Source organism: Cynocephalus volans, chromosome 3 (genome assembly GCF_027409185.1).
Source record: "Cynocephalus volans isolate mCynVol1 chromosome 3, mCynVol1.pri, whole genome shotgun sequence".
Lineage (NCBI taxonomy): Eukaryota > Metazoa > Chordata > Mammalia > Dermoptera > Cynocephalidae > Cynocephalus > Cynocephalus volans.
In genome coordinates this window covers 44,356,842-44,380,894 of record NC_084462.1, presented here as the reverse complement: position 1 = coordinate 44,380,894, position 24,053 = coordinate 44,356,842, and the positions used below count along the sequence as shown (strand labels likewise).

General features: G+C 37.3%; 2 protein-coding genes across 10 annotated transcripts in view; one reads left to right on the top strand and one right to left on the bottom strand.

Moving 5' to 3' along the window:
- TTC23 (tetratricopeptide repeat domain 23) overlaps positions 1–7,606 on the bottom strand; it is a 98,068-nt gene extending 90,462 nt beyond the window's left edge. The window contains exon 1 of one of the 2 annotated variants that reach the window (XM_063090381.1): positions 7,220–7,606. The gene's annotated coding sequence lies outside the window, so the exon portion shown is untranslated. The remainder of the gene's footprint in view (positions 1–7,219) is intronic. The other variant, XM_063090380.1, reaches the window with a different exon arrangement.
- Positions 7,607–9,510: 1,904 nt separating this feature from the next.
- LRRC28 (leucine rich repeat containing 28) overlaps positions 9,511–24,053 on the top strand; it is a 145,423-nt gene continuing 130,880 nt past the window's right edge. For 6 of the 8 annotated variants that reach the window (XM_063089275.1, XM_063089276.1, XM_063089272.1 and 3 more), the window contains exons 1-2: positions 9,511–9,581; positions 13,167–13,391. In XM_063089275.1, coding sequence (XP_062945345.1) covers positions 13,224–13,391 — 168 coding nt within the window. In that variant the 5' untranslated portion in view covers positions 9,511–9,581; positions 13,167–13,223. Of the gene's footprint in view, positions 9,620–9,651; positions 9,798–13,166; positions 13,392–24,053 lie in introns of those variants that run through there. The other 2 variants (XM_063089269.1, XM_063089270.1) reach the window with 2 other exon arrangements.

The following is a 24,053-nucleotide window of genomic DNA, read 5'->3' as shown; positions in this document are numbered from 1 at the left end:
AAGCTGAGACAAACTGAATTACTTGCACAACATCACACGGCCAAAGACCAGGACCTTGGTCTTTTAATAATGTGGTGATTTTCTACCACATTATCCTGTCTTTCATTGACCAGAGTTTACAGCGGTGGGAAGTAAATGCTGTTGCTTTGGAAATCTAAACCTATACTTTTTAAAGCAATCATATATTTTTATAATCAGAAATGCAACATTTTCAATAGATTTAACCACATTTTCTTATCTTCTATTTAGGGGGAGGCAGAGACAAAAGTGTAAAAATGACATAAGTAATATGCCCTGCAATATTTGTTATTCTGGGCCTCTGAAGTAGTGTTAAACTTTGAAATAGATTTAAGTTTTCTTTTTTGGCTTTACTATAAAAAGGGGTTTGTCTCATGCTGCCTCTTAATATTGCATCCTTAAAACAGAGGTTATATATAAGGGGTCTTCAAATAGTTCATGGAATGATTTGTATTGCCTTTTAATTCTATTTTTCTATGAACTTTTTGAAGTACCCCTGTATAATCTGAGCACTCACAGGCCAGATCAAACTTGTGCATACTTATGCCAGTTTTAAAAAATTGAGCCATTATTTAAGAATTAGGATTTTCACATAAAGATGTAGATTTCTGGATTTCTGATTTTTTTTTGAAAACTCAGAACACTTGTCAACAATGGGCTATGTCATCACAGGAGGCAAGGGCACTCTCCAGTCCTCCAGTTGCCACCACTCCCTCTACTGGCTCCTGGACATGAAGGCTGTAAAGTAGCTGTCATTTGTCATGGCTCCTTGTTATTTTTCTTATTGTACAAGAGTGGGTCTCTGTAGCCATCTCTCTCTTTCAAAGTGAAAGGCTGACATAGAAGGATGTGATTTTCCTGGCCCATGCCACTCATTTCCTAAATTTCATCTAATCTAAAGCTTCATTGATTATAAGACACTGCTATTTTGTACATTGTTAATGACTTGCAATTGCAATGTGCATTCCAATTTCAGAGATGTTTAAATGTCAAAGGAAACACGTGTCTCTGAATCAGTAAAAGGAGGCATGTTACCTGCCTGGCTTTGGCAGGCCTTTGAATCAGTGACCTTGCCTTAAATATATGCCAGTCTCAACCTGTGTTGCGTCATATAGAAACACCTCTGGCATAAAGACATTCTCTTCAATTCACTTACTTTGAGCTACATGCTTATCATCAGCCACTTTTCTTTTTTCCATAATAGACAAAACTGGGGCTTAAAATTTCATTAGAAACTAGCCCAGGCTTCACACACCACCCTCTCCCTGCCAGCCTTGGTTTCAGTCTCCCAGGCCTCTCTAGTCAGTTACCTACAACTGCCATTCAGACTTACCCAATCAATTGATGCTTTTCCTCATGCCAGACGTACCCAGTAGAATGCTGAAGCACATGATCAGCCCCAGATCAAGGTAAGAGGAAGAAGAGGTCTGAAGTGGGGTCTCTGACTTCCGTTTCCAAGGGGTGATGTTTAAAATATTTAATAACTGGAATAGCAAGGGGGCCAACCAATCTGTATGGATGGCAACTATGCTGGAGCTGGGTTCTAAAGGTCCCTGCTGTTTCAGGTGTTAACCTTTGGGTGCTGGCTTGTGGGGAGATGTAGGAGGGCTGAGTGAGGGGCAAGGGCCATTAGGGCAGTAGGTCTTAGGAAATAACAACCATTACGACTGTATGAGAGTGTATTCATTAAAAAACAACCTTGCCTATATGTAAGCTAAGTCATTGGGAAAACATCCTAGAAAGATACAAAATACTAAAAGTGAATAAAAAAAGGAATAGAAAATCTGAATAGACCTAAAACAAGTAAAGAAATAAAATGAAGTTAGTAATTAAAAATGTTTACACAAAATTAAGTCCAGGCCCAGATAGCTTCAGTGATGAATTCTACCAAACCATTAAAGAAGAAATAATATGAATCTTTTATAAACTTCATCAGAAAATAAAGGAACTCTTTTCAACTTATTCTATGAGGCCAGTATTACCCTAATACTAAATCCAGACAAAGACATCAGAAAAAAACAACCAACTACTATCCTTCATGAATATGGACACACAAATGCTCAATAAAATATTAGCAAACCATAGCTAGCAACATATAAAAAGGATTATAAACTATGACCAAGGGGGATTTATTCCAGCAACATAAGGTTGGTTTGACATCTGAAATCATTAATCTAACACATTATATTAATGGAATAGAGAACAAATACCATGTCTTGATAGAAGCAGAAAAAAACATTTGTCAAAATCCAGCACCCACTTGTGATAAAAACTTCCCCAATCTGATAAAGGGCTGATAAAAACCTGATTTAAGAAACCCAAAACTAACATCATACTTAATGTTGGATGTTTGAATGCTTTCCTTCTAAGATTGGAAACAAGGCAAGGACGTTTGCTCCCACCAGTTGTATTCAAGATTGTAATGAATATTCCAGCCAGAGGAATAAGGCAAGAAAAAGAAATTAAGGCATATAAATTAGAAAGGAAGAAATGAAACTTTATCGTCAGATGACATGATCCTTTATGTAGAACATCCTAAGGAATCCACAATCAATCCATCCATCAATCAATTCTCTACTAGAACTACTAAAAAGTTCAGCAAGGCCATAGGATACAAAATAAATAAACAAAAATGTATTTCTATACACTAGCAATAAATAACCTGAAAATGAAATTAAGAAAACATTTCCATTCACACTAGTATCAAAAAGAATAAAATATTTAGAAATAAATTTAGCATAAAAGTACAAGACTTATGTACTGAAAATTACACAACACTGCTAAAAGAAATTAAAGAAGATCTAAATACATGGAGAGACTTTTTATGTTCATGAATTAGAAGCCTTAATATTATTAAGATAGTAATACTCCTCAAATTGATCTATAAATTTAATGCAATTCTTATCAAAATCCCAGCTGTCTTTTTTTTAGCAGATATTGACAAACTGATTTTTAAATTCATATAGAAATGAATACACCCAGAATAGATAAAATAATCTTGAAAAAGAAAAAGAAAGTTGGAGGACTCATACTTCCCAATTTAAAAACTTACTATAAAACTACAGTCATCAAAACAGTGTTGTACTCACACATTTTTAGTTATAAGATGAATAAGTTCTAGAGATATAGTGTCCAGCATGGAAACTATAGTTAAAAATAATATGTAATTAAAATTTGCCAAGAGAATAGATCTTAAGTGTTCTCACCACACACAAAAATAATAATTATGTCAGGTGATGAATTTGTGAGTTAGCTTGATTGTGGGAATCATTACTTGTGGGTATACTTATATAAAAATACTACATTGTACACCTTAAATATATACAGTTTTTTACTCATCAACCATATCTTCATAAAGCTGGGGAAGAAACCCCAACAAAACAGTGTGGTACTGGCATAAGGGCTGACATATAGAACAATGGGATAGAGTTGAGTGTCCAAAAATAAACCCTTAATATACAGTCAAGTATTTTTTGACTAGGGTGCATGATAATTCAATGGGGGAAAGAATAGTTTTTTCAATAAATGACGATGAACAACTGAATACACACATGCAAAAGTATAAAGTTGGACTTCTATCTCATACCATATTGCAAATTAATTCCAAATGGACAAAAGACCTAACAGCAATATCTAAAATTATAAAACTCTTAGCAAGCATAGGGGTAAATCTTCCTGAGCCTGGGTTAGGCAAAGATTTCTTAGATAAAACACCAAAGACACAAGTCTGATAACTGAAAAAACAGATAAATTGGACTTCACAATCAAAAAACTTTGCTTTGAAAGACAATAAAGTTAAAAGACAACCCACAGAATGAAACAAAATATTGCAAATCATATATCTGATGAAGGACTTCTATCCAGAACATACAAAGAACACTTACAACTCAGTAATAAAATGACAACTAACCCAATTAAAAAATAGGCAAAATATTTGAATAGACATTTAACAAAAGAAGATACACAGATGGCCAACAAGCAGATGAAAAGATGCTCAATATCATTAGTCATTAGGAAAATGGAAATCAAAACTACGACGAGACACTACTTCACACCCACCAGAATGACTATAATAAAAAAGACAGACAATAAGAAGTGTTGACGAGGATGTGGAGAACACTGAACCCTCATACACTATTGGTAGAAGTGCAAATGGAAATTCACCTTGGAAAGCAGTTGGGCAATTCCTCAAAACTTAAACACAGAGCTACCATATGACTCAGCAATTTTCCTACACTCCTAGGTACATACCCAAGAGAACCGAAACGCATATTCACAAAAACTTTTACTCATCTTCATTCTGCATTATTCTTATTAGCTAAATATTGTATTTACTGTCATCTACTAGTCAATACTATTATACAATTACAATTAATACAATTAAATACTGAAAGCAATCCAAATGTCATAAACAAAATGTGGTATTGCTATGTAATGAATTACTATTTGGCAATAAAAAGGAATGAAATAATGATATGTACAAAAACATGGATAAACCTCAAAAACATTACACTAAGTGAAAAAGCCAGATGCAAAAGACCACATGTTGTATAATTCCATTTATACGAAATGTCTAGGAAAGGTAAATCTATAGAGACAGAAAGTTTGTTAGTGACTGTCTGGAGCTGGAGATTGGAATGAGGAGTTGCCTGCAAGTGTGCACAAGGCATCTTTTTAGGATGATGGAAATTTTCTAAAATTGGAATGTGGTGATGGTTGCACAACTCTAAATTTTCTAAAACAATTTTTGAGTTGTATCTTTAAAAAATTAAATTTTATGGTACATAACTTATATTTTACTAAAGCTGTTAAAAAATAGCTATGAAACCACAATGCAGTTTTATGTGTAATTATGGCTTTCATGCATCTTATGACTACAAGACTTTCATAAGTTAGGGCAGTCCTGATTCCTCAAGACAATGTGTCAGAGGCCCCCAAAATCTTGAAAACCAATCTTATTCTTGCTCTCTCCAAATAGATGGATCACTTGGTATCAATGTCTGGCACCTAAACAGGAAACAGAAACAATAAAAGCTAGTTGGATGAGCAATTAAATCATCCTTACAGTGTGATTTTTCTTTCCAAACATCTCATCCACCTGACACCTGAAACTCAGTTGATTGGGGCTTTTATTTATTTATTTTTCTTAACTGAAGAAAACTTAAAAAAAAAAAAGCCAATATCTCCAGGGGAAAACCTGTTAACACTTGAGGTAGTCAGGATTGGATAGGCTATGATGAGGTAACATATCAACTCCTTCATGCTTCAGGCCCATTCGGTTTAGGGTTGGAGAGTAGGGGCAGGGAATTTCAGATCCACAGAGTCATTAAGAGACTCAGGCTGACCAAGGCTTAACTATACATAAATGGTAGACATGGCAGAATATGAGAAAGATTAGGAAACTGTGGAAGGGCTTTTCCTCGCCATTACCCAGAGGTGACACAGGTCACTTCTGTTAACATTTTATTTGCTCCCCTAACTTCAAGAGGCCTGGGATATCCAGGGGACTACTTGGGTAACATTCAGTGAGAACTGCAGTCAGCTACATCAGCCATCTGTAGCAGGGGGCCTCGTCTCAGGGTCTTTTCCACAGCCAATGATTCCTCCTTCTCTCCCTCTTTCTATTTAAAAACCACTGATTGACAAGTTAGGAGCCCTGGATTCTTCGAAGCAAGTTCTGTTGCAGGGAAGAAAATAAGCAGGAGAAATACACACAGCTCGGTGTCACTGAAGCACTTTGCAGTTTTGGGGGAAATGGTCCTTGATTCACCTTGGCTTTCCCAACACTGAACATAGTGTCTAGTACGTTGTAGCAGCTCACTGAGTATGCCAGGACTCGAGAAACAGCTCAGGTGAAAACCTGCAGTCTGAATAAGAAGACCTCCCGTGGTGTCATAAGGTTGTTTTGTTTTTTTTGTGTGTGTAAATTCCTTTAATTCAGTTAAACAGAATCGAGAAAACTCACTTAAATTCAGAGGGAAAAGGAGACAGAACCAATTCAGTGTCAATAAGATCACCTTTTCTGTTTTAATCAAACCACAACCAACTCTACACCGGATAAAATGTACATTTATAGTGCCAAACAAAAAATGAACTCAACGCTTTCAAAGACTATAAAGCAATGCACCAAGATTTATGTTACTCTACAATGGTAAAGTGAAAGTATTTGGATAAAATGTCTTGAGAAGTTAAGTTACCAAGCCCCTTAGCTTTCCAGTCTCTGCCCTTTGAGCCATCTTGAACAGCAATCAGTTTTATTGTCTTCAAACATTTCTTTCATAAGCTATTCTGTTCATAACTCAGATAACCCAGGACCAACCAAACTCCTTAATTCTGGCAATTTTTGCTATTCACATAATTCTTTTTTTTTTTTTTTAAACCAAGGTTCCCAAAAGAACCTTCTGCTGCAGTCAGAGCCAACTCTTCTTCAGGCTGCATGCATTTGCTAACAAGTCACCCATTCCTTGGGATGCCACTGCCCTTGTTTTCTCTCTACTGCAATTTTGCCCATTGCTCAGGCCCAAATTGGGAATTATCCGTATTGTGAAGCCCTCTCTGAATTATTTAGTTCACACTGATCTGAGCTCCTGAAGCACCTACGGTTTATAGCAGTCATCTGGGCATCAAGAACTGTCCGGAAGTTTTAATTTAAGTGCTTGAGCCGCGTTTGAGCCTCACTTGTCTCTGAACTAGAGAATGATCTTCTTGAGAGACTGTATTTTCTTATTTTATATCCCCATATGTGGGTTAACAGAGGCCACTCAAGAAATATTCTTGTTTGTCAATATTTCCTGAACTTTCATATTTTAGTTTTAATAAAAAGTATAATTTTTTGAAAACATAAATGCTGGATTTCTTTTTTGAGAACATATCCTTACATTAATTACCTGCTGATTCTGCTTCAGATACCATTGTCATGTTTTGTTTAGTCATTAGCAGATCCATCCCTGGATTTCCTAATCTACAAATATACACAAAATTTGGGTCCAAAGCCAATTCTAATTTTCTCATATCTTTTAATAATTGAATTGTCTATTATGCCAGGTATGATAACATACAAACAAAAATATCCATTTCATTTAAAATTACAATACTATTAAGTGTCCTTCTAAATCCATATTTAAGCAACAATAAATACAAAGCACAGTTTCGTAAAGTAGAAAATAATCTATGATAAATCTTATTATCTTGTTTCCTTTACCTTTCAAAAATCCACTGATAATCTGGGGATGATGCTTTCCAATCTCACCGTAAAGAGAAACCACCCCCTCTGAAAACTCTTATTCCTGCCACCCTTAGCTTGTGCCTGCATTTCTCGGGTTTTCCTTTGACATTTACTCCTTTAAAACTATCGAAAACCCAGAAAAGTTTCTTTAACTCTTAAATGTCTAACTAGGTCGTAAAATCCTTTGTCAGTTTACCCAGTCTGAGAGTTTCTCCGTTTCTCTTTTGAGCGAATTACACAGTTGTCTTGGCAGCCCGATTTGTCTTGGTTTCCGCTGTATTTAGTGCTGTGATTCTTTGTACAAATTGATAACCATGAAAAAGCCTCAAGTAGGGCAGGTCCGGGCTAAATTAGAGCAGCCTCTTCCCGTAACGCAACTGGGTACCGACAAAACTCCAGGCAGAAAAATGAATGATAGAACATTCACCAATAGGGAGTGGAGAAGAGTATTTTGCCGAAGTTTGCAACCCAATCCTTGGGAGCCAGAGGTGGGAATTTTAAAGTGGGGTTGCCTTTTCCTTGGAATTTTCTTAAAGCGGTATCGCTGCCTGTTGATGTCACACTTTGTCAAAGACTGTAAAATGACCAGCTTAAACTGGAGAGTTCATCCCCTTTGTTTTAAGTGAGACAAAAAGTGCAAGTTGACCTTTTACAAATCGAGAGAGCTTCTATGAGTAGTCACAGGATACTATACTGTCACATATACTGTAATCCCTTGGCAACTTTGTGAAAGTTTGGGGAGATGGTAAGTTATTTTAATAAGATTCATTTTTCACGATCAAATACCAGATGGTAAATTAATGCATTAAAAAACAATATTTCCTTTTTTTAAAAAAAGAAATGAAACTAAGAGGCTAACATTGATTACTTTTTAAAAATTGTTCATTGTTAATCCTTTTTTTCTTTTTTTTTCGGCGACTCTTCCAATATTAGCAGCAAGTCTTATTTGGGTTGATCTCAATGCCCTAAGGATTTTTGTTTCTACACAAACTGTAGGTTTCCATTTTAAGTCTAGCAAAATGTTTCTGAGTACCGCAAATTCTTAGGTATTATGAAACTATATAAAAGGTCTTGGAAATACACGACATATACCATGTCTATATTTCAGTAACTCCTGAAGACCAGATTTAATAAACAAATAACTTATACATATTTTATTATCTCATGCCTTATTTTGGAACCGGTGTTAATTTTATTTAATATAACTCTGCTTTCTAGGTTATTCATTTCTAAGAATAAAAGCCAACATAAAACTAGCTCATTATAAAGTTAAGGTTGCTTGACAATGAGCCTCTAGCAAATTAATAGACATGAAGCTTTTCAAAGGACAGAAAACCAACAGTAGTTTAAGGAAACAAAAAAACCCTTCATTTCTTTAAAAAATGTGTTTTTACAAAATGTTCCCGAACAATGCTTGGCATTTTTTTCTTTTTTTCTTTTTTACCTGCGTAAAACCCTCTTCCTTCGATGTCTTTTCTCGCTGACATAGGAATTTTCGTCTTGAATATTTATTGATGGTCTACTCAGTCATGCTAGGAAGTGCCATAATGTTTAACTGACTAAATTGTCCTTTTTAACAACCGTTTCTCACAATAGACCTTGTGTGTTTCAAGGGTAGAGACCAAGGTTACCTCATCTTTGGAACCTATCAGTGAGCACAGTGAGCCCTTAAATCCGGTGCTTAGACTCTTTACTATTTGGCTACGTTACATAAACCCACCGGCCTCAGTTTTTCATCCTTCAGGCTGGTATAAAAATGGTACCTGTACTATAGGATTGCCGCTAAGAGTTAAATGAGATAACCTGTGCACAACTCTTAGAACGCTGCCAGGTTGGGTTAGGGTTACGTCGGTTGTCATTGTTGTAATCCCTTATCATATGCACTGAATGAAAGCCCGGGTGCCTGAATGAATGCATGAATGAAAGAACAAGTCAGTTACTGCCGGTTTCTTAAGTTGGAGTCAGCTAAGACACTCCTTCAAAACGCTAAGCAAGAAGCGGCTACCCTGACATCTACCCTCTGCTGGAGCCGGAAGCAAGAATAAGGCAGCAGGCGGCGCCAGTCTGGAGGAAGCCGCGCTCTCGACCAATAGGCACATGTCTTGGAAAATGAACATCTCGTCTTACCTATCGTAAAACCACGAGGCGAATTCTCGCGAGGTTTCGTCCTCCTCTCCGCGACTCCCTCTTCCCCAACTCTCGGTAGTGAGGCTTCCGCCCCGCCCCCAGAGCCTCGCCCCGCCCCCGGAGCCCCCCGCCCCCTCCCCCGTCCGCTGTCCCTAGGCTTGCTGTCCAGCGCCGCCTGGACTCCGGAGCGCTGGCTCCGCTAGGCGCCGGGGTGAGTGTTGACATCCGCCACGTCGGGTGGCTCACGTGGTAAGGTTCCCCTGGCCCGGCCCCGGGCGGGGACACCCCTGACCCGGGTCCCGCAAAAGCGTATGGGTCGCAGCTAGTGTGAACGAAGGGCCGTCCAGGCCTTGGGTCGCCACAGCTGCTGTGTTCTTGTCGCCCTTCGCGGCCCGCGGCCGTTCGAACCGGAGAATCCCCATACTGGGTCTGTGAAATCCCTGCCACTGGGCTCGCTGCTACCAAACTGTAACGACCTCAGCGTTTGGCTAACTCGGGCAAAAGGGCGTGTTTTGCCTGACTTCTGCCAGCGGAAAACAACCTTTAACAAATGCTTTTAATATGTAGTTTATAATCCTCTAATCTCCAATGTTAAGAAATTGGAATGACTGTTCTACTAAATTAAGTTTGGGAAGCCAGTCTAAGGGATTCCTTTCCTATAAAATATTGCTTAAGATGTGTGGAATTTTCTTAAATTGGGATTTATTTTTTTATTTTTTATTTTTTTAGTTTTTTCTTTTTCTACTAAAATAAACAGTATAGATTGGTGTTCACCTGTCAGAAAACTCGGGTGGAGGTGCAGCTACGAGCAGTTAATATTAAATATGCCATTTATTTAAACCGTGGATAAGAGGTAGTGAAGTGAAATGGGTAAGAAAGTTATCCTGTTAAAGGCTGTATATTGCCAATGAATGCGTATTGGAAAACCATGAGCATTGTTGATTATTAGCAGCTTTCGGGTTTCATTTGTATCAATTTTATCTCCCAAACTGCCTTTATATCAAGATGCATTTTAACAGGGTGTAATGATGTTTTATAGAGGCAGCCAGTCCCAGCCACAGCATTCCATCAGTGAGTATGGATTTTGGATACAGTTTTACTTTACAAAGCAAGTCATCTACTTGTGTAAGCTTTGCCTACCACATGAATGAAAGAAACCCTGGCCACACTGACGTGCATGAAAGGCTGCATTGTAGTGTGGTGCACAGGCTTTGCAGTCAGACCACCTGTGTGGGAATTCTGGCAGGTCACCCTCTGAGAAACTCAGTTTCCTCTATAAAATGGGCTAGATAATATCTATTGCAATGTGGGATTGTAAGGATTGGAGATCCTTAGAATGTGTAAGTGGTCTTGAGATGGGTAGATGACAAATCAACCTTGCAATGTTATTACACATGTCTTGATTTCATCCATTCACAAGCTGTTTGAAGGCTTACTTTTAGTTATTGTGCTAGATGCAGGTGTGTAAGTGTGAAGAAAGCAGCAAAATCTCTGCCCTCAGGAATTTACAGGCTTTTGGCTAGATTGACAGTAAACAGGGGCACCAATAAACACGTAGATTACAGATTGTGAGAAGTCCTACAAAGAAAAAACAAACAGCAGGGTTGCTCTGAAAGTACTTTAGTTTGGGTTAGGGAAGTGATTTTTAAGTTGAAATCTGAAGGATGATGGGACAGTGCTTCAGGATAAGGGGAGAGCAGCAAGTGCTGTGAGGAGTTTGGTAGTTTCAAGGACTAGAAGAGCCCAGGAGCTTGGTGAGAAGCCAGCAGAGTGCTGCAGATAAGGATGGAGATGTGGGTGCGGCCAGATGGTGAAGGGCCCTGAAGCCCTGATAAGAGTTTGATTTTCTAAATAAGAAGCTTCTGAAGGCTTTAGTAAGACGTGTACCTGAGAGAGAGAGAGAGAGAGAGAGAGAATTGGATTTACATTTTTAAAGGCTCACTGCTGTGAGTAATGTGTTGGAAGTGACTAGAGTGGACGCAGGGAGACCAGTGCCCAGGCAGAAGATGACAATGGCTTGTGGTTTTGGCAGACGGAAAGATGTGGATGGATTTGAGATATATTTTGGTAATGGAAGCCTCTAGGCTTGTGATAGATTGGAGGTGGCTGGTGAATGAGAAGATGGAATCATTCATGAGTTCCAGCTTTCTGGCTTGCACCATTTATTGAGATGTGAAGGACTGGGGAGATTTGGAAGACTGGGGAGATTCGGATTGGTGCTGAAAATCAAAAGCTCTCTTTGGGTGTGTTAAACTTGAGATGCTTGTGAGACATCTAAACTGCTTCCAGTTTACTACTTCAGTGAGTAATTATCTAGAAAGCTTCATTCTCCACACAGAATCACCAATGTTATTTGTAGTTTTGTTCCCCTTCTTTACAGGTGAGAGAATTATGATGTTGAAAAATTGAGTATCTTGCACAAAGTCACATAATATGCCTCATAAAATAGGTCAGTGAGTAGGTGGAATAAATATGGGAAAGTATTGAATTCTTATGTTACATTGGGTATATTATTGAGTATTTCATATTCTTTGCCCTTTTATATAAAAGTAGCTAGGAATTAGAGTTTGGAAATAATAGAAAATAACCAAAAGTTAGCAAAACACTGCTTATTGAAAGCTTACCTTGCTACATTTGGTACTAGTTCGATATAAATTCCCAGTGAAGGTCATTTTTTTTTATTTAGAAAAACTTTTTTCTTTAAAAGGTACTTTCCGGTAGTTTGGAAAAGGTGCTCAAGAAAACAAAAAGTGGAATCTTTGAGTTGTTTTATCCTTTTTTTTTCCTTTGTAGTTTTAGCATTCGCTTAGTATCCTGTGGAATCCTATGAGTAATCGTCTGTAAAGAACCCAGGCTTTGAAATTCTCTAGACCTGGCAGCATACCCTTGCTTTTCTCCTGTGTGAGCTGGTTGACCATGGACAAATTATTGAAGCCCTGAGTTTGTTTCTTCTTGTGTAAAGTGATGGTGAAGTTTGTTTCAGCTTTGTGCCTAGTGGATAAGATGGCAAATGTTACTTCTCTTCCTGCTTTTGTCAATTTTGGAACTAGAAGAGAATTTAAAGTCTGTCTTGGATTCAGGCCTTTAAACCAATACTTTAATTGTTATCTCCATTTGGTATATTAGGTAACCGAGGCCCAGAGAGATTGTAATAGATAATACAGGGTGATTGTTTCCAAATACAGTGTTTTTTCTTTCATTGAGATAATTTAAAATAATAAAGCAGCTTGACACTGGACCTATTTCTTTGTTACTTACAGTAATCTTCAAAACTAAAGAAAGAAAAGAATGAAGAGATAAAATTTAAAAAATTATAACATAGGACAGTTTTTAGATACTAGAAAGTGAAGAAAATGAACCTGTTAGTGATGTACATATAAAAATACATGTATTTAATATATATCAATATTTTTGAAACACTTTAAGCTAAATACAAAATGAGGTAGTTCAAGAAGGAAATGGGTTTGCTGCATCTAATTTTTCCTTTGTTTGCGTTTTATGAAAGTTGTCTCTGTTGTCTTAGACAAAGATTCCTAATGTTGAATCCAAAAACTATTTTTTCCATTAGAACTATTTCTAATAAGTAGTAAGTATTGCTTAGAGTATTTTTACTAAATTGTTAATAATTTTAATCTCCTAAATATGTGTGACAATTTTAGTTGTTTGAAAAAAAAAATAGGATAGAATGTATAATTATCTTTTTAGTGTCTATAAGTAGCTCTATGTGCTAACTGGCTTATATGGCAGTGCTTGTGAGAAGTCTTATGATTATTCAATTTTCTTGTTTTCTCTGTAGAAATGGACCAATTTTGACAAAATGTAGTGCTGCAGTGTGCCTCATGGGATTTCAGTCATGGCATCCGAACTTTGTAAGACGATCTCTGTGGCAAGGCTGGAAAAGCACAAGAATTTGTTTTTAAATTATAGGAATCTGCATCATTTCCCACTGGAGTTACTAAAAGACGAGGGACTGCAGTACTTGGAAAGACTCTATATGAAAAGGAACTCCCTTACAACCTTGGTACAGTATTACATTACATTAAAAACATCATTTATAAATGTGGTCCTAAGCAAGATATATTTTACATATCCTACAATATTCAGATCAAGATGTATATCCCTTATTGTTGTATATACAGGAATAAAAATTCATATACAGGGAGTTCTCATTAGCTGTGAATTCATTATCCAACTTCCTGCAGTTATGAGGTTACTGGAGGAGTTGTGTAGGAAAGCAAAATATTCACTAATGTACCACTTATAAAATTAGTCCCCATTCAAAACCCCTCTTCATTTAGCATGTGCATCTATCCAGGTTTGTGTTTTCTTTGTGTGTTAAGCTGCTGTTATGGGTTGAATGTTTGTCTCCTCCAAAGCTCATCTTGGAACTTAATCCCCAATATGATATTTGAAAGATGGGGCCTTTAAGAGGTGATTGGATCTCATGAACAGATTAATCTGTTCATGGATTAAGGGGTTAATCATGGGCATAGACTGGTAGCTTTATAAGTAGAGCACACAAATACAGTTGGGACACATGTTCTTGCTCAGCCTTTGCCATGTGATTCCCTGCACCATCTCTGGACTCTTCAGATAGTTCTCATCAAGAAGAAAGCCCTCACCAGATGTGCCCCCTGGACCTTGGACTTCCCTTCCTCCAAAACTTGTGGCAGTTTCTCAGCTGCACTTTTCTATTTATGAAAATATCTGAGTGTCTGTAGTACAGTTTAAATTGGTGTTCATAATGGTTCATCACATACATTTCAAATTTATGCTTTGCTACCTTTTTAATCTTCAAAGATTAAATTGTTACATATGTTTATAATGATAGGTGTATGCATTTTATTTTAATTGCTTTCTCTTAGCTGGAACATTTGATTCATGTGTGTCAAAGAACTATAAAGTGCTGTACAGATATAGAGATGGTGGGAATAGTAGCAGTCATCCCAAAGCCATTTCGTTCCCTGATTATATTGGATGTAAGACAGCTTACTGCACAGTTTTTGAAAGCAGACAAAACAGTACTTTTCCTAGAGTGCTTTAAAGCAACTCCTAGGGCTTTTAGAATATTTGCTGTTGTTAAAGATAAAATACGAGGGTACTTCACAATGTTTGAGGAAAATAATTAAAAGACAAAATGAATTAAAAGATAATATCTATCTTTCCATGAACTTTTTTTATTTTTATTTTTTGTCATTTTTGTGACCGGCCGCACTGCGCTCAGCCAGTGAGTGCACCGGCCATCCTTATATAGGATCCGAACCCGCGGTGGGAACACTGCTGTGCTCCCAGCGCTGCACTCTCCCGAGTGCGCCAGGGGGTCGGCCCTTTCCATGAACATTTTGAAGATCCCTCATATAAAAGGAAATCTAGTATGTAGAATTTGACTTACAACTGTAATACTGTCCAAAGGAGGGGAAAACATTATTGGAAATTTGTAGTATCTCAAAAATGTTATGAGTTAATTGGCCTTTTATTTATTTTTAACAAGCTTGGGAACCTGCCAATTATTTCCATTTTCATATTGTTTTATTGTTTCATGTTAACATTGTTTACTGTTTTAAATGACTTCTCCTGAACGTTCTTCTTTCCTTCCCTACCCCTCTGCATATGAAGCCTTTTGGTGAGAAGATAAGTAGTCAATAGTGCACACCCTCTGCCCTTCCTCATTTTGCCTTTCAGATTGCTTGGTATAGCACAGTGGCTTATATTTTTAGGATGATTATATGTCACATGTATAGAACTTGGGCAATGCTCATATTTAGAACTAAAGCAAAGTGTGGGGGGCGGGAAGCCTTACACTTAAAACAAATAAACTTTTTCATTGTTTAATTACAAAAATGATATATTTCGCCGACCCTGTGGCTCACTCGGGAGAATGCGGCACTGGGAGCGCAGCGGCGCTGGGAGCGCCAAGGCCACGGGTTCGGATCCTATATAGGGATGGCCGGTGCGCTCACTGGCTGAGCACGGTGTGGGTGACACCACGCCAAGGGTTGCGATCCCCTTACTGGTCACAAAAAAACGAAACAAACAAACAAAAAATGATATATGCCCTTATGTCAAATATTATAGAGGAATATTTGGAAAGCAATCATCTCTTTCTTTTTGTCCAATTTGTGGAGTAAACAACGTTAATAATTTGGTTGTATCCTTCTGTTGTAATCCGTTCTGGATACTGTAACAAAATACCATAAACTGGATGGCTTATAAACAACAGAAATTATTTCTCACAGTTCTGGAGGCTGGGAAATTCAGGATCAGGGTGCTGGCAGATTTGGTGTCTGGTGAGGGCCTACTTCCTGGTTCATAGATGGTACCTTCTCTCTGTGTCCTCACATGTTGGGAGGGTCAAGGGGTCTATCTGGGGCCTCTTTTATAAGGGCACTAATCCCATTCATGGGGGCTCCGCTCTCATGACCTAATCACCTCCCAAAGGCCCCACCTCCTGACACCACCACCGTGTCAATGAATGAATTTTGGGGGAACACAAACACTCAGGCATATAGTACCTTTCACTCCCTTGCTTGTGTTTTTGTAATTATATACTCTCTATATATATTTTTTGCTTTTTTAATAACAAAAATAGAATCATACTATTCATATTTCTCTGCAAATTTCTTTTTTTATTTCATGATATTCTCATTCCATTAACCTCTAGGCCAGTAGATATACATGTATATTTATATGTGCCTGTATGTTTATATTTAGGTTAGTCTCTAAAACAGGATTGCTTGGTTAAAGGGTAGACACATTTTACATTTTAAAATACTTCTAAGCAATATTTCATTATGCAATATTTATTTGTGTAGTTGAGAAACCTTAAGACTTTTTAAAACATAGTTGGTTTATGTAGAAATCCAGTTACATAATTAATAGGTGAATAAGTAGTAGTTAGGAAGCATTATGATTTCGGTTCCTAACATTTACCTTAGAAAATGTTTTAAAGAATTTTTCTGTAATTATTTTAAATGCAATTTGAGAATTATTAAGTCTCTGATCTTTGTGATTTTTATAAGATAAATAAGATAATAGGAGTAATATAGGGTCTGTGTTTGTCATCTGATAGTTATTTACATAGTTGTAGATAAATAAATAAATGAATAAATAAGTGAAGATAAAATATATAAATGAAGATAAAGTAGAACTGCATAAGGACTATGTTGTAAGTACGAGTTCCAGACTGAGAGCCTTTGAGGGCAGGAGCTGTGTCTTGAGTCCTGTATCCCCAGCCTGGCCTACTGTCCAACGTTTGTAGGACATAATTTAATTCTATATAGCAGGATTGCAGAAGATTTTAAAAATAGGATTCTATTTGCATGACACTGAAGAGTGACTTTTACAGGAGTTTAGGAGGAAGAGCATCATTCATTTATTAAACATGTATTTATTGAGTACTTTCTATGTACCCGGCACTCTTTACAGCACTGACAGATTCTTACTCATGGGATTTTTATTTGTTGGCATCCCAAGTTGAAGAAAAAAATATGAACTAAGACTCAATGGAAAAAAAGTTTGGGGATAAGTCTAGGTGCCTGTTTTGTCTAGATCAGTGGTTTTACGGGTTCCTCAGAGCCTCTAGGTTCCTGAGCAGCAGCACCGAGGTGAGGAGTTACGGGAAGGCATGAGTTGGAAACCAGGCAATAGTGTGTCTCCACTTCAGCCAGAGCAGTTCTCCTTTGGTTTGTTTTATGTGTTGGTGTTTACACAAAATCCTCACATGGATGGGATGTGCAGAGAGGTCCCCTAGGAAACTTTTTCACACCCAACTTAATGGAACCATTTATTCAAAAATTTCAATAAGTAAAATAGATGCTCTGAAGCTATTCTTTCTTAGGAAAGGAGATAGGCAGGAGTCTCATTCAGTGTACAGCTCCTCTCCTTCCAAAGAATTGAATAGAATCTCCAGAAATCCACAGAGTGGAGTAGAAAATCACTGACTTAGCACAGTTTGTGACGGGGGAAGAGCAGGAGATAATGCTGAGATAGGAACTCTTCATAATGGCTAGGTCGTGTTGAATCTTAAATACCTTAAATAATTCCTAAGCACTTAGAACTGTGGTTGTATGGGCAGTGGAGAGCCACTGAATGTTTTTTTGTTTTATTTTTGTTTTGAATGTTTTTTGACCATGAGTGTAACAAGCCTGCAACTTTAGATTTTATTCTTTGGGATCTTTTCTTGAGGAAAGTTTTGTAAATTCAGTAAGTTTATTTCATTGGCTAACTCACTTTTTCTTGACTGATTGTTTGAAACAAAATCAAGTAGATGAATTTTAAACTGACTGCCAAAGCATGGTGTTCATTCATTTATTTCACACATATTTAAGGAATACCTCAATGTACCAGGCTTTATGCCAGGATCCAAGCTGGTGAACAAGACAAACATAGGCCCTGTCCTCATGGAGACTCTAATCTGCAGGGAAGATAGATATTAAATAGTAATTACTAGTCTCCTGATAAGTACAGACTGCTGGTTTGGTCTATGACGAGGATTATTTAACCTGCTTTAAGAATCAGGGAGAATGTCCCAGAGGAGGTGATCTTAAGCTGAGACAGAGAGGATGAATAAGCATTAATTAGGTGAGGAGGAATGAGGAACTTTAGTGACAGAGCGAAGAGCATGGGCAAAGGCCCTGCTATTGGAGGGAGCCAGCATGAGCACGGAGAGTGAATTGGGCAGCTGAAGAGGCTGATAGGGGCCAGGCCACACAAAATCTTGAACAGGTTAAGGTTTAGGCACTTCATCTTGGCTAGCGAAGGGACCCAAGTGGAGATACTACACAGGCAAGTCGACAAGGGTGGTGGCGATAGCAGTGAAGAGATTTCAGGTGGCAAAAAATAAGCCAGTGTTGGCCAATTTGAGTAGTCCATTCCCCTGGCTGCAGTGGTTGGCTCAGCCTGGAGATTTTAACGGGGACTTTTGGGGAAAAGACACATTCCATGGAGCTTGCTAAATTGATAGAATGTAAATCTAAAGCTGCCAGAGGCTGTCTTGGCTACTGCCTGAGAAGGAAGCAAGCAGAGAGGAAACTTTGAGTACAGATCCAGCATCCCTGGAATTACATTTACCCCTGCACTGTCTCCCTTTCATTCATTCACTTATTCATCATTCATTCATTTAACACATATATGGAGTGCCTGTTAATATTGTAGTTACCTGGTTTGGTACATTTTCTTTCTCTTTCTCTTCCTCCTTGTTCTTTGTTTTGCTGAAACTAGTTTGAGGTGTTTTTTCTTTTTCTTTGAACCAAAGAATCCCTGATAAATAATATGACTTTTAAGTTTCATGTTTGAATAACATGGTGGTTTACTGGGTTAGGGAATACTAGAGATGAAGCAGGTTTGGGAGAGTCAGTGTTCTCAGGACACCTGAGAGTTCTGAGCTAGATATATATAGACATGGGAATCTGTGGCATATTGATGATACTTCAAGGGTACTTAAAAAAATTCATGGAAAAATCCATGTTATCTTTTAATTCTGTTTTTCCATGAACTTTTTGAAGTACCCTCGTAGAAGCCAAGGGCAAGACTGAAATTGTTTAAAAATTGAGAAAGGAATTCCTATAAATTAAAAGTTCTACATTTAAAAATTGGCTCTAAGAAGATGAAGAGCAGCAGCTGTCAGAGAGGCAGAAGGAAAACTGAGTTTGATATTAATGAGGCCAGAGGAAAGGGTGTTTTAACAAGGAATAATTGGTGCTTATATATTACATAAGATGAGGATCAATATGTGTCCAAGGACATTAGTGACAAGGTATTGGTGACTGTGTTGAAGCTCTGGGGACTAGAATCCAAGTTTGAACAGGTTAGATAGTGAGAAAGAGGTGAGAAAAATAGGTAGCAAGTGGGGATGGATCTGGAAGCCTGGCTGTAATTTGAGGGAGGGGCATAGCTGGAAGGATTCTGGCAACAAAGGAGATACTTTTTCTTCTCTCCCTTTTTTTCTTTGCTCTTTCTCTTTCTATAAGAGGAAAGAGTTGAGACTGCCTAAATGCTGTTGGGAAATCTTCATTAGAGAGGAGTTGAAGATACAGAAAAAAGGAGTAACTAAAAGTCCAAGGTTCCTTAAGAAGGTAGGAGGGGATGGGCTCCAGAGTACATGTGGAGGGACTGACCTTGGCAATAGTGTCCTTTCTTCCTCTATAACAAGTAAAAGAGAGTTCAGGGGCATCCATAGACACGGATTAGGGGAGAGGGAGGCAGTTGAGAGAGTTCTTGTCTGATGACTTTACCAGGGAAGGCCATCTGCTTGGGGAGTGAAGATTTTTGGAGAGTGCAAGTTTGAAATTAATGTTTTGAAGAGTCACATGGCAGTTTGGCTGGAGAAAGGTAGTAGAATTATTGGGCGTAATTCAGCAAGTAGTTGGTGATTTGGCTTAGGGTGGAACAATCTCCTTGTTTAGGGGAATTTCTCCTGCTGTACCCAGCTGTCTGAGGTATGAAGAAGACAGCCTGTTGTGTTTGTACAGGTTAAGGTTTTTGCCATGTGGATTGAGTACAAGTACAGAGGGACTAAGGAGGTTTATGATTTTGTCCAGAGAGTGATTAAAATGATGGGAGATGAAATCTGAGCAGGTTTAGAGGCAAAGAAGGGAGGAGTGAATGAATAGGGAGAAGGGAAAGGGGCCCGAGGACCCATCGATGTTGTGCTGGGCTTGATTGAATAAGCCATCTGGAGGATGAGATATTGTGGTTGTGGAAAGAGTGATTATAGAGAAGTTTCTGACGATGACAGGGTGTGCAGGGCAGAGGAGGATGAGGTGGAGTCTACCCCCACCCCACCCCCCATCAGTAGCTGAGGTCTCTGTAAGAGAGAAAAGGAGTATAGCTTAGAAGCAGTGATCACCACTTCTTTCTAACTCTGAATTCATCATGGGAGGGAATCAGAAATGGAAATATTTGAGGGCTACAGTCCCTGGAAGGGGGTGGTTTATTGTTGGTAGCAAAACTTAGGACTGAGAGGTAACAGACCCAGCTTCCATGTGCTTAACCTCTTTGGAACTCAGTTCCCTCATGTATAAAAATAAGAGGCCACAGGAGACTTGGAGGAAAACAAAAAATCTCAGTCTGGGAGCAAAAATCACTTAATGTATCTGTCGACCTCTTTTAATTGGGGTATGAGGTCTTCTTGGGAAAATGAAAGAGTGCTTACCCAAATACTGGTGATAATAAAATCACCAGAGGGCTAATTTTATTCATAAATATGAATGGACAAAAAAGAAGCATCTAAATTTTAATGAAAGAGGGGAGTTTGGCTTATTGCTAAGCAATAAGAGCAGATGGATCCTGATTAAGCAATTAATCTATGCAACAAGAGAGAAATTAACTTAAGAATTATATTCTACTGAGATTGAAGGGAAGAGGAGGTCTGCCAGTTGTGTTCCTGAATTGGGCTAGGGGATGAGGCACATGTATTTTTTCTTCCCTTTTGGCCCAGGAGAAAATATTCCTGACTTTCCACATTGAATACAAACAGGGGAATGATAAAAGAATACAGATTGTAAAAACACATAATAAGATGTTCAACTTCCAATAGAAGTGATAAAACACTGACCATTTTTACCTATCAGATTGGCAAAGATTAAAAAGATTAATACCTAGTGTTAAGGATTACAAGTACCCAGTGTTGGAGACAATTAGAAGAAGATACTGTCACAAACTGTTGGAGGGAGTGGAAATTGACGACATTTTTAGTGGGTGGTTGGACCATGTGTGGCAAAATTTTACCTGAGTATGTGTTTGAGTCAACATTTTCACTTGCACAAATTTACCCAACAGAAAAAAAGTCAGGTAAACAAGGATGTTCATCACAGCATTGTATATGATGAAAAATCCTTAAAACTAAATGTCCATCAGTTTTGGTTTGGTTAAAATCTAATTGCAGCTAACATCGTTTGAGTCTTTACCAAGTGCCAGGCACTGTTTTAAGCAACTTACATGTGTTATTTAATTCCTCAAGACAATCCTGTGAGGTAGGCACTATTATTATCTCTATTTTAATTTATATATGAATAAACTAAGGCAGGAAAAAAGGTATGCATCAAACTTAGTAGTGAGTATAGCTGTGAATGGATGGAGAGTGTGAGGGTGCAGGTGTAGGCTGAAAGAAACACAGCCTTACTTAAGTATTTATAGTAAAAGGGAAAGGCTCTACTAAGTTTGGTTTGTATTCTTTTTAGCAGCACCGCACTCTCCCGATTTGTATTCTTTTTAAATAAATACTTATTATTGTTATAATTAAGAATCAACTAAAATAAGATAGTATAACTAAGGTTTTATCCAACTGTCAAATTTTGCTGATCAATGAATCTAAATATTTTGCTTTGTAGTGATGGTGATGCCTGGGTTTATGCTGTATTAACATAATTATGCTCCTTTGCATGTGGTGGCTAGTATGAGGGTGAGAGGTTGATGGCTAGGAAAGTCACACAACTACATCCACCTTCCCCCTTTGAATTTGGTAATGGAAGGATCTGGATCAAATGAGTATTCGAACACCTTAAGGGAAAAACAGTATGTTAAGGAGATGGCATAAAAGAGCATCATGTAACCAACCATGGTAGGAGAAATAGGGAGAAGGAATTAAGTTTTAAGTTTGGTTCCTTTTTAATTCTGGCACAAGGCTTCATGTTTTCCCCCAGTCTGTTGGACCAATGCAGCTTCAACCATTGCTAGGGTGCAGGGCCTCTATAATCACCATGATTGCTCTATTCTTGAGCTAGCTCTTTCTAAGGGCTTCTTAGTTGTTTCTTAAATGTAATATGTGTAAATAGGTATGTCAAACAGTTAAGCATTCCGATGGTCTATTTGTGTTTTAGTGTTCGTGTGTAATATGTGGTATAGTTCTGGAAAACAATCATTACAACTGTAACCTGTCTTGGTAATACACGTGTTCATGAAAATTAAGAGTGTTATTACAAGTCAAAGCTTCTTTTCCTGTTGAATTTTCAGATTTAGGAATATTTCCCTCATTATTACTTGGTTGACAGTGGTTCCTCATAAAACAAACAGTAGATAATCCTCTTCCATGTCAAAATTTAAAGACTCTCATGTTTCAGGAAAATGAACGTCTGACGTATAATTAATTCTGTTTATTCAATCATAGAATTTTAAAGCTAGAGGAAGCTTTATCAATAATTTAGACATTTTTTCTTTTTGAAGAAACTAAGCTTAGAAGAGGTTAATGAATGGGTCTAAAAGTTACCTTTATGGTCAGTTAGAGCAAAAACGAGGTCTTCTAATTTGTAGTCTAGTTAGTCTTGGTTTCATTTTAATTCTGCAGGTATTTATTAGTGACTTATTTCTAGCCTAGCACCGTGTAGTTAAAATTTAACCACAATTTATCCACTGTGGAGCAATGAGGTGTTGCATGTTAAGTGAATTTCCCTAGTTAACCTCTGTAAAGTTTACCTCTGAGTTTTACTGTGATTAAGAGTCTTAACTTAATAGAAATATTTTTAAAACGTGTATCATTCTATACTTCCTAAAATAAAATATAGAGAACCTCACTTAACCTATTTGTGACTTGTAGTTTCTGCCTGTGGAGTTAGGAGGGAGGGTTTAGAAAGAGAGGCAGGGATAGGAGTGTTTCCCTTACACTAGAGCATTTCCTTGAGCACATCAAGGGTATTACTTGCAAGCAAAAGGCTCAAAAGCCATTGCTACTTGTATGTTTCCACAAGTTTAAATTCATTTTCAAGCATCCACTATGCTATAATGAGACACCTGTGCACTAAAAGTGAGCACCAGTTTCACATCAAATAAGTCAACAAATGTATACATTATGTAGGTGAGGCACTTGAAATGTCATACATTGAGCTTAGAACGTGCTCTCCCCAAAAATAAACAGTTATGTCATAAGCTTATAGAATTATTCAGCCTAGGTGTAATTTTAAATGGTTCATCTGGCTTTAGGGGAATAAATGTTTAGTATTTATTTTTTTGTATTTTTCTATTGCTTTGAAAATTCCAATTTAAAAATCATATTTATTCAATGTATATCAAATAGTTTTTTAAAAAAAATTGAAAGCTAGATAAGGGCAGGTGATTCTCTAACCTTCAACCCTTGTCTATGATATTTATGTAACTTTCATTTTTAGCCAAATTTTTTAAGATTAATACTTCAAGGCATTTTAGCAATTTTTAATGCTTGTGTTTTTTCTTTTGAAAAATCCTTTCTCAGTAATCAAATTTTTATCAAATTCAGATACATATTTCATTTTTATAAATATACTGATGTAGTGTTTTTAATGTTTAGTATATTTTCTGTAAGTTTTTGCTAAGTTAAAAATAATCAGCCTTGCAGTTTGATTTACATCTTTGACGATAAAACATTTGCAGTTTTGAAATACTTAAATTTTTTAAATTTATGTTTCTTGAGATGGCAATATCAGTCTCTGTGAATGCTAAGCAAATACTTCATTTATAGCTGAGAAAAATAACCTAAAAAATTTATGATTCACAGTTTTTCTTTTTTATGTTTTACATTTAAAAGAGCTGAGCTTAAGTGAAAAATTGGTAGTGAGTATAAAGATATAAATTCTGCACTTTCTAATCTGATAGCTGCCAGCCACATGTGGCTATTAATGTTTAAATTAAATTACAGTGAAATAATAATAAAAATTTTGTTCCTCAGTCACATAACATTTTAAGCGGTTAACAGCCACACATGGGTAGTAGCTGC